The sequence below is a fragment of the Parasteatoda tepidariorum genome, chromosome 4 (assembly GCF_043381705.1).
Source record: "Parasteatoda tepidariorum isolate YZ-2023 chromosome 4, CAS_Ptep_4.0, whole genome shotgun sequence".
In the NCBI taxonomy this organism is placed as follows: domain Eukaryota; kingdom Metazoa; phylum Arthropoda; class Arachnida; order Araneae; family Theridiidae; genus Parasteatoda; species Parasteatoda tepidariorum.
The window spans coordinates 55340681-55356757 of NC_092207.1; the positions used below are offsets into that span (position 1 = coordinate 55340681).

The following is a 16077-nucleotide window of genomic DNA, read 5'->3' on the forward strand; positions in this document are numbered from 1 at the left end:
ATAAAAATCGGAGCCACTTGAATAACGGCAAAAAATTTAAGGAAAAATATATTTCAAAATAGCTGATGAGTTCTTGAAGTAATCCATTGCACAGAAAAAATTTAACTGCAAAGGGTTGCTTGTATGCACAATTGGCAACAAGAATAACATAATAACAAGAAAAACGTGCTTAGCATGAATGTCTGCTTAGAAGTTATTTCTATTTACTTTTGTGTACAGAAACATTGTAGCACAAGTTATAAATGACAATTTTATAGTAATACTTCAAAGAAATTTTTCTTAAACCAAAAAAATTATGCACAATTTAGAAGTAATGTTTAAAAAGAATGCTTGTTTACTCTATTTTCACACAATGTTCCTTATTTTCAATGCAATGTGTAACAATCAACTAATTTCCATTATGCATTAAGAGTAAAAGTTGACTCCTACTTTTGAAAGTTTGAAGAAGATAATCATATATTGAAATATATGATAGAGATGTGAGTGTAAAAATAGCTTAAATAGTAATATAACTTAAGCCTATAAAAAATATGTTTTCATGAAATTATTTTCCAAATGTCCTAAATGTTACAAACAGACATTTTCAGTTATTTATCGCCTGTGTTTTAAGTTATATTGTACATATGTTTTGTTTTTTCAAAAAAAAGTTAACTCTGTAATTGTATCATAATTTTATTGCTAAATATAAATGTAAAATTAAAAAGCCAACCTTTAATTCAGGATGCTTGGTTTCTAAAATATTTGTGACATAAAATGGTCCATGCTTGGCACAACTCTCTTCAACCATTGGCTGATAATAAATATGACCAGCTGATGACATAAGAATCAAATGCCGCTGTCCGTCGTCCGAAAAAATAAAGCAGCAATCTCTTATTTTTTCACTGGGAAGAAGAAAGAAAAATTGAGGACTGAGAGCATCTTGGGACAAATCATAAATTTTCACCATATCTGCTGTTACAAGAGCCAATTCAGTTTGTGAGCCAGGTAACCACATAGCCTGAAATAATTTTTGTTATTTTTAGATCAAAGTTTTATTATTTGAATATAATCAAGAATTCAATTGCAAAAAAGTATGTACCTTAATGATATAGTTGCCTGATTCTAGTTGAGGATGCAAAACTAAATGATCAGATACAGAGCCAGTGCCACTAAATGTGAGAATGTGGCAATCCTGTAAGAGATTTATGCAATAAGAATCAAAATAAAATTAACTCCCTCCAGAAAAAAAAATATTAATACTTACTTTTAATCCACAAACAGCTAGAAAATCTTCATTGTATGGGTTGCCAGTTATTGACAGAACAACAAATGGAACAGGCGCTGATGCCAAACGCTGAAATTGGAGATATTTTCAGAAATTAGTAAACAAATATGGTAAGAACAAAGTAAGATCTTGATTTAATACTTAAGTTTAAAAAGAGTTTAGTTTGAAATTTACATGGATTAAAAACATAAATACATTATAATTTCTTTAAAGAAAAAAAATAAGGTCAAAAAGGTTTTTTTTTTATCTACTTGAAGAACTCAAAAATGCATTGGTACAACAAAAATTTATGTTGAATAAAGTATTTCGCTTACAGTTAAAGTCAGCTTCCGTTTACTTGAATCAGCTTGTTTTAGTAGGGCTGACAGCTGAAGAAGTGTGATCTATGAAAGAAATGCCATACAATAAAAAATTCAAAAGAATTAGTTACGAAATGAGAGAAAAATTGCACTCTGGAGTGGGAGATTTAAGAAAAAGTAAAATGAGAAACATACCTTTCCTTTCTCATGACTAACAGCAAGGTGCTGTCGTTTTCCCTGAGGTGAGGCTAAACAACACATAGCAACCCTTCTAATCATATGACTGCTGATAAGCTGTCGGATAGTCTGTCCTTGTTCCCCTGAATAATTCATCCTAACATTCTCAAAAGCTCCTTCTTGTGAGCCAAGAGTTGGCACCTTAAATAAGTAAATAGTAAAAAAGAAAGCTTAAATGAACACAGTGATGAGAATAAGATATCAATAATTCAAAATAAATTTCTATAAACTAAACAGTTAAACACAAAAAAAAAGTATATTAAAAATTAGCACACCTTTTCTGCAAGAAATATTTAATGTAAGCCCTTGAGAAATTAGGATAGACAATTCACAGACATGACACACTTTAAATATAAAAACAGTAAACTTCCTATTATCAGCTGAAATAGGAGGCACTATGGAAAATTGCAAAATGGTTTGTAAATGTTACTCATATGTTTCAGAGTGTAATGTTTTTACTTGAAGGCCTTAATTGGGAATAGTTCTCCAATCAGAACTCGCCAAAACCCATTTAGATGCATATTTCCCACATCAAATATGAGTTTTTTTCACTCCTCAAAAATTTTTGTTGAGACATTTTGATTTTTTTTCATCTCAAACTGTTAAAGACAAATATTTCTTTGAAAATAAATCAGTAAGTTCATCGATTTTTGAAGCCGAATAGTCAGTATTCAGCTAAATTACTATTTACTACATTCCTAGTGGGCAGTTGGGACTTTCTAGAAGGTATGTAAAAATAACATACGTAAGAAAAACTTTTAAATAGAAGTATACTTCAAAATTAATAATTTTATTTTGCATAAAAAAACCATGGTTAACTCTGCATAAATTAGCTGTTATGATCATTAAGTAGTTAGTAATTCAGCGATTTATTAATAGGGAAAAAAAAGGTTCTAAGCCAATTAGATGGTGCAAGTTAAACTTTGCTCGCTCCTCTACAATAAAAAAAAAAATTTTGCACTGGGAAGTTTGAAATAACTTTTTTTTTTTCGTTTTTCAAAATTTATACTATTGCTTTTTGTTATAATAGTTAGGGATTTTAAAAATACTTCATTAAGAAGTAATTTTATGCTCTAGGGAAAAGTTTTTAGCCATTTTTTTTATGCTATGACTACTTTCATAAAAAAAATTGTTAAAAAATTTACAAACATAAAATTATTGATCAATAGAAATTTTCAAAAATTTACTGAATCAAAAATACAGGAAATAGTACATATAAATATTAAATAAAAAATAAAGTTTTATTTAAATAGTTTAATAAACGTTCATTATTATTATTTTTTTTTCATGGAAGTGTTAAAAAAACTTTTGCAGGAAGGGGGCCAAAAAATGTTGGGAACCTATGATTTAGATGATTAAATTCCTGTACAATCTGTTCAATTGGAGATAAACAGTTACAAAAGAACTACAAACCTAACACTTATCAATACATTCTGATGTGTCAATCTAATTTTAAATTAGGTTGACAGTTTAATATATCAACACAAATAATTTTAAAACAAAAGTTGTTACACTTTAAAGGTTTAAGGGTTGAAACATTTTTAGTCTTAGTAACAACTAAATTGGACTTGCTATCCTTAATATTTTAAATTATTGAGCCCCAAAAACTCAGCAGTGACAGCACTGAGTTGTAATTGCGAAGCATTGAAATTTGATCCTAAGTGGCAGCTTGAAGACCACTCAGCTTCAAGTCAATGGGCACCAGCTTGTTTGGGAAATAAAGGGGGCTTGCATACAGCACTGAACACATTGCCACTATCATGCTATTGGTCATGAAATTGTGAAACCTCCATAACCCCAGACAACCAACAGGCTGAGAAAAGAATGTTTCACTTTTCTACTTTAAAATATTATGATTACTCTTAAATGAGCTGAGATAAACATTTAAATATCTGGAGTAATGGCTTAATAATGTCTGTAGGAAAAAGAGAAGACATTGAAACAAAAGTGTAAAAAGTAAAATAAAACAGAAAAGAGAAATTCTTTTTCAAGTGTAAATAAATAATCAAATAACAGTGCAGTAATGATAATATGCACATACCATTAACTGATCTGACTGTTCAAAAACTTTGTCTTGAGAATGAAGCTCTAATAATGCATTTTGTGCTCTAATTGAACTTCCTATAGGTGAATTTCGTTGACAGGATTGACTTATAGCTGGCATCAAATATTGCAGAAGTTCCAAAACTGTGGCCGAGATATTGGTAGAGAACTAAAAAGATAAGAATACACATAACAAATCCAACTAAAGTTTAAATTGTCCTAGAATACATTAAAAAAAAGATTTTTTGAATCATTCTTACCAAGTAATTCAGAAGTGTTTCTCGGGAGGCCTAAATAATGAGATATATTATTGAAACATTTAACTAACACTACATCACTATAACATCAGATATAAGAAAGCTATACTACCTCCAATTGCTTTACAAGATTTTGTCTGTGCTTCTGTGTATCATCACCACTCTTTTTGCCTTCTCCAGAACTGCGAGAAGGATCACCAGTGGAAGTACCCGAGTTGGCATTAGTAGGTGAGGAAGGTCGTCTGCGTAATGAGCTTGGCAATATAGAGTCAGTTCCAAAAGAAAATCCAGGTGCAGATTGTGCAGAGCTTCCGCTCTCTGCAGTCACTTTAGGACTGCGTTTGACAAGGGCCTGTGAAATTTGATATACATAAATTTAGAGAAATAAGAAATTGTACAAAAATTTATTTGTTACTGATTTGTTATGCGTCTATACTCGTTTTTCACGATTTTTTCCCCACACCAACATCCGTGATAACTACCAATGTGTGGCTTGGATTGTATTCCTGAATAGAAAATAAGTGTGTTTGATCAAATAAGTGTGATGTAATGATCAAGAGAGTGGAAGAAGCAAAGATTTTGACGTCATACTGTATAAATTTGCCTGAAATTCACTACATTGACGTTTTTTTAATGTTTAAGAATTGTCCAATTGCTTTGATTAGTTGTCAATTTTCACCCACTATAAGTTTAAGTGCGGTTGTCTGGAACAAATTTGCCTGGAATCCACTACTAGAAACACTGTCCAGATAAATTTAAAATGTTCAAATTAATTTTGAAGAGATGGACGTACATGTCATTTGGGTGAGAGATTATCATTCTGGGCTGGCCATTTTTAGTTAGAGGCGTTGTGATTTGTTTTGAATAGAGCCCTGGAATGTTTACTTTATTGCATAATACACTGAGAAGTTTTGTTCTATGTCAAAGGATGTAATATATCTGTGGAGTCAATTTTTTTTTCTTGCATGTGCTAAAATAATGATTAAAGATGAGTTTTTGTTATTTTGAAGGAAAAAAATTATGATACATATCTTATAAGTGAGTAACTTTAATGCATTTATTATTACATCTTTTTTTATGATATGCCTGTTTAGCATTGTTAAATAATAGTTTTGTGTGTACATACTGCTATTTTTTTTTTTTTTTAAGCTTGCAACAGACTGGCAACAAAAATGTTATCTGGGTGATAACATTTAATATAGATCCACCATTATTTTATTTATAAAATGCATGTTTTGTATTATTAAAAAAATGATTAATACAAGTGAACTAAATTAGTATATAATAGGACTGCAATATTTGATTCCGTTTTAGGCATACTTGTTGACAGCGGTGCTAATAAAAATGCGCCAAAAGAGGTAGGCAAGAATTTTTTTTTGCCACCATCGGGTGCAGGCAATCAGCAAATCAGTTTCATAAATTTATGCAAATAGAATCAATATTATTGGCTTTACTGAGTTAGAAAATATATCAATAAATATTTTTAATTAAAGTTGCATTTATATATAGTCTTGTATATTTAAGCATTGTTATAGTATCTTTAACTAAAAAGATTTTTTTAGACATGCAAAAGATTCAGATGTAGAATTTAAGAAAAGAAAATTTAAAAATCAATATTCCTTTATTCCATACTTATCCATGAATTCTTACCATTAGTTTCAAAACAATAAAAACTGTAACAAAATAATAAATTTATATTCTTGAAAGCTCACAAAAGGAAATTAACATACATCATTGTATAATTTAAATGAGATTATCCTGTTTTAAAAAATAATTTTATTTGAAAGAAATGCAATTTTATTTTTTAAGCAATAAGTTACATTTAACTTCATTAATGAGTAAAAAAAAAACTGTTCTGTCTACAATGAAACTAAGAAGTCTATAAAATTATAACAAAATGTCTTGATATTCAGAAAATATTGCAAAATAAAAAACTAAAAATTATTACATCTGTTCAAATATTTATTGAAAAAATTATACCTGGCAACTACCATCTTCTTTAGCACCACAGTCGCAGAAGAACGATCCAAATTTTGCATAAGTCACATCATGGTCCTTGTGGCACACTTTAGCACATATTGTGCAAACTCCAACGCCATCAATCATCTTGCATGTATGACAATGGTACCAATGTTGATTCATAAATTCCTTTTGAGTTATTGTAAATGTACATAATTTGTTACATAAAGAATCTTCATCAGAGTCTTCTCCTCCCGATTCCTCATCATCAGGACCAATATCTTCAGCCCAGTCTGAATCGATTTCTGGATGATGCAGTTCACCATCGCAAGGAGGTGATGCAGTTCCTGTTCTGCTAATGCCAGTGACCTTATCACTCTGATTTCGTAATGCTCCAACAATGTCAGCCATGTAAGACAGCAAATAACAACATGATTCCATCATTATTTGGTGTTTTCCTCCAGAAACATTCTGTTCCAATTTTTCTAAAACATCCTTTTGTGCCAAGTACTTTTTACATAATTCAAGCCAAGTTGGAGCAGCTTTGAAGAGCTGTACATGCCCTGTACCAGAGCCAGCTCCAGATAATATGGCCATGATAACCATTAATTCTGAAAATCCAATACCCTCTGAAGCTGGAGACAAGATTTGTGAGCCCATTGGAATCATTGCAGACAAGAAAGTGTTGGCAACTTTTTCTCCAACAGCACTATTTTGTTTGACAATATATGATGTTAGACTTTGTAAAAGTAGCCTGTTTTCTTGAACAGTACTGCCCTCTTCTACTTGCTAAAAGAAAAAAATAGGAAAAGAAATATCAATGCAAATTTTTTAATATGAAATGCTTTAATTAAAAAAAAAATTAAATCAACATTACTTTAAAAGTTAATACTGTAAAAAAAAAAGCCAATACATAGTACAGTGCCAAAACAGGACTCTGGATTTATTATTTGGAATAACTTTTTTTTCAGCATGATAAACAATAAACAAAGAATGCTAAATAATTTAGAATACCAATGTTTCTCACAATTCTAGCAATGTACATGACCAGCCTCCTTTAAGGCAATATTTTACTAATTTTTGAGGAATTAAAATTTTTTAAAAAAGTAACCTTATCAGAACTTTTTTTTCCCTCGAAGGCATGTTATTCTACAGAATGCCTCATGTATTGCATACAATACCAGGTAAAGTATATAATAATAATCATATTTTAAAACATAGCAGATCAAAAGACTTAATGAAAGTAGAATTCATTGAATACAACAAACTGTAGAAATAATGGAGACAAGATAATAAATAATCATTCATTGATAAATAATAATTAATGAATAATACCTGGCTAGGAGCTCCAAAAATCACTTTACTAAGCCACTGCTGCAGAGTTGCACTATCAACTTTTCCTAATTTACTCATTTTACAGAGAGAGTTACATAGCTTCTCCAATGTTTTATCACCAGGATTTTTTTCTTCTGAAATTAAAATTATTATTAAAGACATAATAAATTATAAATATTATATAAGACAGAATTGTATTCTAACGATATATACATTCATTGAGAAGCTAAAATGGTGTTAAATTTCAAGAAGACTGGGACCCATCCAACAATTCCCAATTCAAAAACTAGTTTATTGAAAATCTATTTTTATGAATAATTTTAATTCAGGCTAAGTTTCTGTGGAAAAGTATAATTTAAAATATGTATTTATATAATTGAAAAAAAATCATGATGTATACAAATTATTTCAGAATAATATTAGTTCATATTGAATTTGTGCAAAACTTTAAATTGAATTATAGTGCACATTTCATAGAAAATATAAGATATTATACATAGAATTATTTTAATATGAGCCTATCAAATTATTTTTCCATGAAAATCTACTGCTTAGTAAATTAAAATTTCAAAAAGCCTGTATTAGCTCTAAAAGCATATATGACATTAATATATTTGTAAACATTACAACTTAACTCTGCTTCAAAACAAAGACATTTTGATTTAATTTCAACTAAACTAAACTAGGTGATTTTCGGTAGAATGCAAATAAAGTTGATCGAAGACCCGTACTTTATATTGTATTTTTAAATTACTGTACTTGCAATTCAAAAATCTGCAGGCATTATATTAAAGATTTAAGAAAAGAAATTATAAATCAAAGAAATGTTTATTTACTTTGTTGAAACAACTTGCTGAAAAACTTCAGAACTCTGGTTCCATAAACTGAGCTCAAGTTGCTATTGGCTGCAGATAGAAGTATATTCACCATATCTAAAAAGAAAAAATAAATAAATAACAAACTTGAAAATTGATTTAAAAAACATTTACTACGATGAAAAAGCATAAATATCCATTACCATTATCACTATCTTCAGTAAAGAAAGATTCCATTGCTTTTTTACCAGCTGTTTTATCCAATAAACCTTCCATGAATTTAAGGCATTCATGCAAAATTCTTTCATCAACATCACTAAAAAATGAAATGTTAAAATTTAGCATGCAAAAATAAGATTTAATTTAAGTAGAAACAAACAAAATTTCTTTTGTCAGTTATTTAAAATAGACTGTACATACACTTGATGAAACTAAATTTAAAACTGAAAACAAAAAACTTTTTAGAGTAGAAATAGAACAGAAATTAGTTTTAAACGATAAAACATTAAAAATAATGTAGGCTTGGTCACATAATCCAGCGCCGTAGAATCAGAGTTTCTCGCTATCAGTAAACTTACCCAAAGATACTTCTTTGGAAGAGGGAACACTTTCATTTTCAAAAAGATGATATGACCTTAAAGCAGTTAAAACAAATGATTTTCCCCCACATTATATGACTTAAATTATTTTTACTGACATATAACTAGATAATAATGTGACAAAAAACATTTTTTAAAAAATTTACAACTCAAGAGCATGATTATTTGGTATAACATCATAGAATTTCATAAGTAGTAATACTTAACAGATTAAAGACAAACTAACATTTAAGTTATAGTATTCTTGCTATGCTATTAAACTTAAATAAAGGAATTTTAAAAATTAAGTTTGTAGCTTTTTCACAACTTATAAACTGAAATGATCAGAATATCCAATAGCATTAAAATCAGTACAATTAAATAACATTAGAAAGAGAATTAAATAGCATTTAATACATACATGCACTTATAAGGCCACAAACAATTTCAAAAAAATTATTCGGCTATTCTATAAATTGATTATATTAAATGCAAATTTTTTAAATGGATGACATAAATTTTAGAATTTTCCAGTTTTGTCTAATTCATGAGCATAAAGTAATTGCAAAATTCTCTTTGTTATTGAAGTAGACAATAAGAAACGTTTTAAAAATAAAATTAATACAAGAATAAATTTAACTGATAAATTCCGTGAAAGGATTCAGGTACAAGCAGTAAAGATGAATGACACAAACTTTCTCATTTTTTTATGCTGATGCTATTTATGACACACACTAAGACCACACACTGAAGAGGCCGATAGTTTTGCCTTAGGATGTGAAGAGGCGATGTGCGCATGGTAATGCTAAAATATGGGAGTCTGCCTCTCGCATGTCTCTTACTTATTGCTTACCTCAATAGTGTGTAGCCCGCCAAAGAGTAACTAGTAAGTCCCAATGGGAAACATCTTGCTGGTATTCTTCAGCTTAGATCAGTGGTTTCCAACTGGCGGCCCGGGGGCCGCATCCGGCCTGCGAAGCCTTTTTTGTGGCCCACAAACTAAAATATATTAGTTGTCAATTTTTGCGGAAAATTTTCGTAAAATACTTTTCTCGTTAATGAAAACCTAATTTCTTTGTCTCGGTGAAATTTATCATACCAACGGTGCAAAAAAATATTTCTCAGGTTTTGCATCCAAGAAAATATTTATTCAAATACAAAAATAATCGTGTCTGTTGCTCTTTCAGTTTTTTCGTATTTTGTGAATATAATTTAGCATGCGTGTATCAGAAATTTTCTCGAAGAAATTCTCCGATTTAACTTTTTGAAACCACTGATTTAGGACGAAAATATTTACACACACATTTGTAAATTTTAAATGTAAATATCTATTCTCTGGTGGTTGCAGCAGACAAACCTCAATTTTGTCATTGAACATTTTGTGTACTACTATGTAAGTTTTAATACTAACCTTTTTAAAGTTTTATATCTTAGCAATTAGATATCTGTTGCACATTAATTGTTCAATACATGGGTACACATTAAAGTTATTGTAGCTTGAATTTTTTAATATGCAATTAAATATTTTTAAAATCTACTTTTTATCTTTATTTGTAATTCAATACTTTTGTTTTGTACAACTTGGTAAAATCTGACTGTAATATGTAATGTTCCTTCAAACATAAAAGTGTCCTACATGAAATTTTGATAAAGTTGCGGCCCCCCATTTGATTTGCATTTTTAATTGTGGCCCCCGGCCTCATGTAAGTTGGAAATCCCTGGCTTAGATCAAAAACCCATTCAAATTCCTAACTTTAAGAGTAAAATTTAATCCTTTTTGATAGTTTATATACCATTTAAAATGTTCTTTAAGTATATGGCCAACCACTTTATTTTAAACCCTCAGGCCGTTTAACAAATGAGCAACATTGGGAAAATGCTTCTCTCCTATACACTATTTTCCTATCTAATAACATGGAATGACTGTTTTTGCAATGAGGAGTCTTACAATACAAACTTACCTTTCCTTATTTGAATGATTAATAAGCAGATAATAACTTTGAGTTAAAACTTCTAAATAATTGTAAGATAGATATTCATCACTATCTGGGGCACCAATCAATCTTTCCAGAGCTAGTGTTGTCTGTAATGAAAATTTAGGATCAAATGAGCACATTGTACTCATGTTCATATCACTTTGAATAAGTATTTAGTTATATTTGCTCATTGTACTAATAATCTGAATAAAATTTGCAACAATCTTAAACAACAAAAAGTTCTAGAATTGCTAGACTAATATGAAAGGTACAATTTAATAGCACAAAAGATGAATAAAGTAAAATAAAGTTTATATAAAGTATATCTTTAGAAACTTTCCTTTAATTAAAAGAATATATTTCAAAATATAGCATGGCATAAATGAGCCATCAATACTCACATAATCTCCTAAAGATTCGGTTGTGGCATCAAGGAGTAATGGTAACATCACACGAATCATTTCTTTTGAGCTATTATTTTCTGGACACCATCTGCATATAAATTTACACTTTATAGAAAATAATGAAACTTAAAGCATACTGTTTTTTTTAATAAGAGTTATTATTTATTAGGAATATCTATTTTCTTAAACTCCAAGACTTTTTATTTACTTATTTTACATTTATTAATCAATTACAGGCACATTTGAGCTGTTCCCTGAACTATTTTGTTTTTCTGTTTATAGATGCCATAATCTAATAGCACTTTTAGAGGATAGTGTATTTAATATTCACTATTAGGTTCATGTTGGACTAATAAATAGTAATCTGGAGCCAAAAAAGCATAAAGGCGAAGGAGCAATTGCCAACAACTCTGTTTCTAACAGGATTTCTTGTACCATTTGTTTTCTTCTTTTTTTTTCATTATATCTTTAATGGTTAAATAACCAATAATAATTGATAAAACTTAAATGCATTTAGAATTACTTTATGTCAATCTAAAATTTGCTTATTTTCATTTTGAAATAAAATATAAACAGAGGCATACATTTCTAATGGAATTCCAGGAACAAAATATTTTTTTAAAAATATTTACATGTGTTTGAGTAAAATAATATGAATGTACAAAACAAAGTGTAAAAATATAACAATTTATATCCAAACAATATAGGTTTTTCCAGGGTTCTTATATTCATTAATAAATGTAAGAAAATTAAATTATGAACTTACATTATTAAATCCCCAGCAAATCTAACAAGAGTATGTAAAACTCTTTTTAAATTGGGACTTGTTGAAAACTTTGGTTGACCTAAATAAATGAAATAGTAAAAATTTAATAAAATAGTACAGTAGACAATATTTTACATAAAAATATAAATTATTTTAAAAATTAAAACTAAGTGGGCTTACTTGAAAGACAATTTATATGAGCTTGCTGAATGGAAATGATATAACTTTCAGAGGGAATTATGTCATTTGCGAAATCATTCCTCTGAAAAAGCAAAATTATCCACTTTTAACATGAGTTTGATAAAATTGAAAAACTGTTTGAAGCTTTATCTTAATTAACACATATATTCATATAGTTTCCATTAGGACCAATGTTTTATTTCCATTAACTTTTTTTTTAAGACAGTGGGGCAGTCGAGTCTAGCTCACATCCTTCAAAAATAACTTCAACTTTCATGTGACGTGTCGTTGGAGATATAAGTATTCTCTCTCAGTAGCTTACAACTCAGATACTCAAGATCTCTAGCTGCATGGGGATGCAGCGAATTTTTTTTCTCAACTAAATATAATTTTATTAATCAATTGTTATGTAATTATTTATTTTTATTATTTATTAATGTTATAATTAATGCTAAAAAAGCAATTTAATGTATGACCTTAGGCAATAAATGTATTTATACTAAAGAAATTTAATTAAAAAAATTTGAATCTTAATGAACAAGGTTTTTGAGAAAAACAAACTTTTAATTTGCCGAGTTCAGTATCTTTAATTGGAATGTTTTTTTCATCACTTTTACCTTCTTGGTAGACTATTTAAATTGCATTGCAGTATATATATCATTAAAAACCATTTATTAAAAAAAAAGTGCAAGTTAAAAAATTAAATAATCTACAAATATAAGTAATTTTTCAAGCAATACATTATACATTCTAATTGCAAATATTGACTATCTTAATAAACACAAATTTAATTTTAATCATTTCAAATTTACTATTCCTAATTCAATTGCAATTTAAATCATTTTAACCACAAACAAAGATCAATTTGAATTTTCGTGGGCGAATAAATGAAGCTTCATTTACCAAATCTTTCAAATTCTTACCCAAGCAGTTGTAGTTATTGTGTAGGCATTCCAATGTCCCAAAACACTTCTCAGTAAGGGGGGCAAAAAGTCTGCAATAGCAGAGGTGAACGTTGAAACTTTAGAAACACCACTAGATGCCATCCTGAGCACAATATTATAAGCTTGTAATGTTTTCTCATTTAGAGGGGGTGTAGACTGTGCAGCATTAGTCGACATTTCTGCAAACTGATGAAGTAAATTCCATCTATTCAATGAAAATAAATAGATATTTAATATAAAAATATACCAGAGATAGTTTAAGATGAGAAACATTTTTTTTATAATACTTTGCAACACTTCATAGCTACCCACACAATTCAACTATATACTCAGGGGCCTAACTCAAAAATTCTGAAAATTTCTTGAGTAAAATCATTTAAAAAATTAATATCTTTATAAATTTAAATCATTGAAATTTTCAAAACATGATATTCTAAATGAATTATATGCAGCATAATTTAAAGGAATAATTATGTATAAGTTTACTTTCATCTCTAATCACATTTATTATTCTACCAGAAAAAATATTTACAAATGAAAGAGATGCCAAATATAAATTTCAGTTCTAATATTTTTAAATAAAATATACAAGAACTTTTATATATAAATGTGATCGAAGACTTCTTGAAACTTTTGGACTTAGGATTTCCAGAAAGTTTCGGATCGCGGTTAGCGGAACATCCGGAAATCCGGATTTTTTCCGGAGCGCAATCATCCCTGAGAAATTTAAAATTTATGTAGCACATGCAAATAAAGATAAATATTCTAAGAACATAAAAATAATATAATTTTAAGTCTCTTAAGTGCAATATAATATAATGGTAAATATCCGAAATGCATGTTACGTTAATGGTAACATCCCAAGTACATAATAGTACTTAATCAAAAATTCCACTTAAAAACCACAAATTTAAAAGCCTCCAGAAGCTTTCAAAGATAAAAAAAGAAAGAAAATAAAATAAAAAACATTATTAAATTGGAAAAAATAACAAAGTACACACTTCAAAGTTTAAAATTAGCTCATATTTAACAATATACAAACATATTTTCCATTGACCAAAATCATCTTATCTTGCACATTAGTAATTTATTTATCAGTTTAAAGAAGCAAGCAAAAATTTTAAAAAAGGGAAAAAAAAGAGAAAATATGCACAAAAGATTTAAGACAAAAATTAAACTATTTTATGTAAAAAAGATTTATAATTACATAAAAGAAGAATATCTGAACCCCTGCTTTGTGGGGAAAATAAGTTCACAAATGAGTTATAGAATTTTATCTGATAGTTTTAGTAAGTGCTAGATAAACATTCTACTATGCTTACCCAAGTTTTAAAAAAAAATGATTTAAAATATTAGGTGTATTTGTAATACTTTAAGTAGAAAAACATAAAATACATACCTGATACATGAAGATAAAATTTCTATAGACTGCAAGATTATGGGAAGCATTTCTTCAGCAAGTTCTTTTGCTTCAGTATTAGCCCCTTCACTCTGATTAAAAAAAAAGAAAAATATGACTTAATCATAAAAAGACTTTAAGAAGAAACCATATTTACTTCAGGAATGAGTAATATTCGTCAAAAACATTCGAGCAAGATTAATTATAATTAACAGTTTTTCATGGAAGTTTTTCACACAGTTTTTTCAGAGCGCCGATTATCCGAATTGCTCGGGACTGAACGTGGTTCGGATAATTGGAAAGTTGCTTAAAATCTAGTTTAAATAATAATTATTTATGCACTACCTTCCCTTCACACTTTTTCCAGGTTTAGGACTGGCAGGGGCTAAAATAGCTCTGTGGTCTAAAATAGCTCCTTAAAAAAATATTTTTAAGTATTGTTTTTAAACTTTTTTTTCATTTTGATTTTTTTAATCAAATTTCAGCTTTTTAAATTTTTTTGTCAATTACTGATATAACCACATTTTTCTTTATTTTCCATTGCAAAAGAAATCCAGCAGACTTTTGTTTCAAAGAAGATGTTCTTTTTGAGCAGCCATATCCCTCCTTGTTTTTAAATAAATCAACTGAACTTGGATCAACATAATTTTGGCGTTCTAGCAAATTCACTGCAATATCTAATGAATTGCATGCTTCTATATGAGAAGGTCCACTATCTTGAACTTGATCACCTACGTCTTCCTCTTCGTCTGTAGAGTTCCGATTTTCATTCAAAATTTCAGCAAAAATTTCATTATCATATGAAATTCCCGGCAGTTTTCAGTGTCTCAACATCAGTCTTCGATTTCTTCTGCTGCACAACCTGGCATCCTTTCATCCGAAAGATCTACTGGTTCAGAAAGTTAGAAAAATTGTTGATAAGCTAAAAAATATTCTAAACTTTAAAAAAAAAAATCAGACATAGTTCGGATGATTGGACGTTCGGATAATAAGGGTTCGGATAATCGGCGCTCTACTGTACTTTATTTGAATGATAAACAAAGTCATAACTGAATTAATAAGCATACGTGGACTGTTGGAAACAAAGTTTGTGCAAAACACTACCATGTAGCCCAAGATTGCAAAACTTACTATTTTATCCTCATATCAAAGAATCGCAACTCAAATATTCACCATTATTAAAGAAATTTGATGAATTGAAATTAACAAAAAAATTATATTAGGGTGAATTATATTATATTAGGGTGAGATATATTAGGGTGAATTATATTAGGGAAAAATTATATTATATAACGAATAGTGATTTGGTCAATTACCGAATATTGGGTTAAAAAAATTGGCCGAATAGCAACAGTTCTTTTTAAACAAAAAGATTCTCTTAATTCTTAAGCTTACTTTAATGCTAAAAATAACATTTCCCCCCAAAAAAGTGAACATAAAACGTTAAAAGAAATATAATCTGTCAAAAACGTTTTTAAAAATGCCACATTACAAAACAAAAGATTATATATAAAAGCAAAACAGAAAAAATTAAATTGGATCTTAATTCTCAAACGAAATTTTTGAAGCGGAACATCTCAGTTTTCCAATTATACTGCATTTTTAAGTCTAATAAAAATCG

The 16077-nt window shown here is 28.8% G+C and overlaps 1 protein-coding gene across 1 annotated transcript in view; it reads right to left on the reverse strand.

Annotated features, from left to right (window-relative positions):
• Positions 1-16077, reverse strand: part of LOC107449005 (E3 ubiquitin-protein ligase-like protein poe) — a 52135-nt gene that overhangs the window by 29403 nt on the left and 6655 nt on the right. Inside the window, exons 12-29 of the mRNA XM_043052964.2 lie at positions 14457-14548; positions 13037-13262; positions 12114-12195; positions 11934-12012; positions 11165-11255; positions 10749-10870; positions 8413-8525; positions 8231-8326; positions 7395-7528; positions 6081-6848; positions 4213-4452; positions 4104-4133; positions 3842-4012; positions 1759-1941; positions 1579-1647; positions 1244-1333; positions 1079-1171; positions 710-997 (exon numbers count right to left, since the gene is read on the reverse strand). Coding sequence (XP_042908898.2) covers positions 710-997; positions 1079-1171; positions 1244-1333; positions 1579-1647; positions 1759-1941; positions 3842-4012; positions 4104-4133; positions 4213-4452; positions 6081-6848; positions 7395-7528; positions 8231-8326; positions 8413-8525; positions 10749-10870; positions 11165-11255; positions 11934-12012; positions 12114-12195; positions 13037-13262; positions 14457-14548 — 2967 coding nt within the window. The remainder of the gene's footprint in view (positions 1-709; positions 998-1078; positions 1172-1243; positions 1334-1578; positions 1648-1758; positions 1942-3841; positions 4013-4103; positions 4134-4212; positions 4453-6080; positions 6849-7394; positions 7529-8230; positions 8327-8412; positions 8526-10748; positions 10871-11164; positions 11256-11933; positions 12013-12113; positions 12196-13036; positions 13263-14456; positions 14549-16077) is intronic.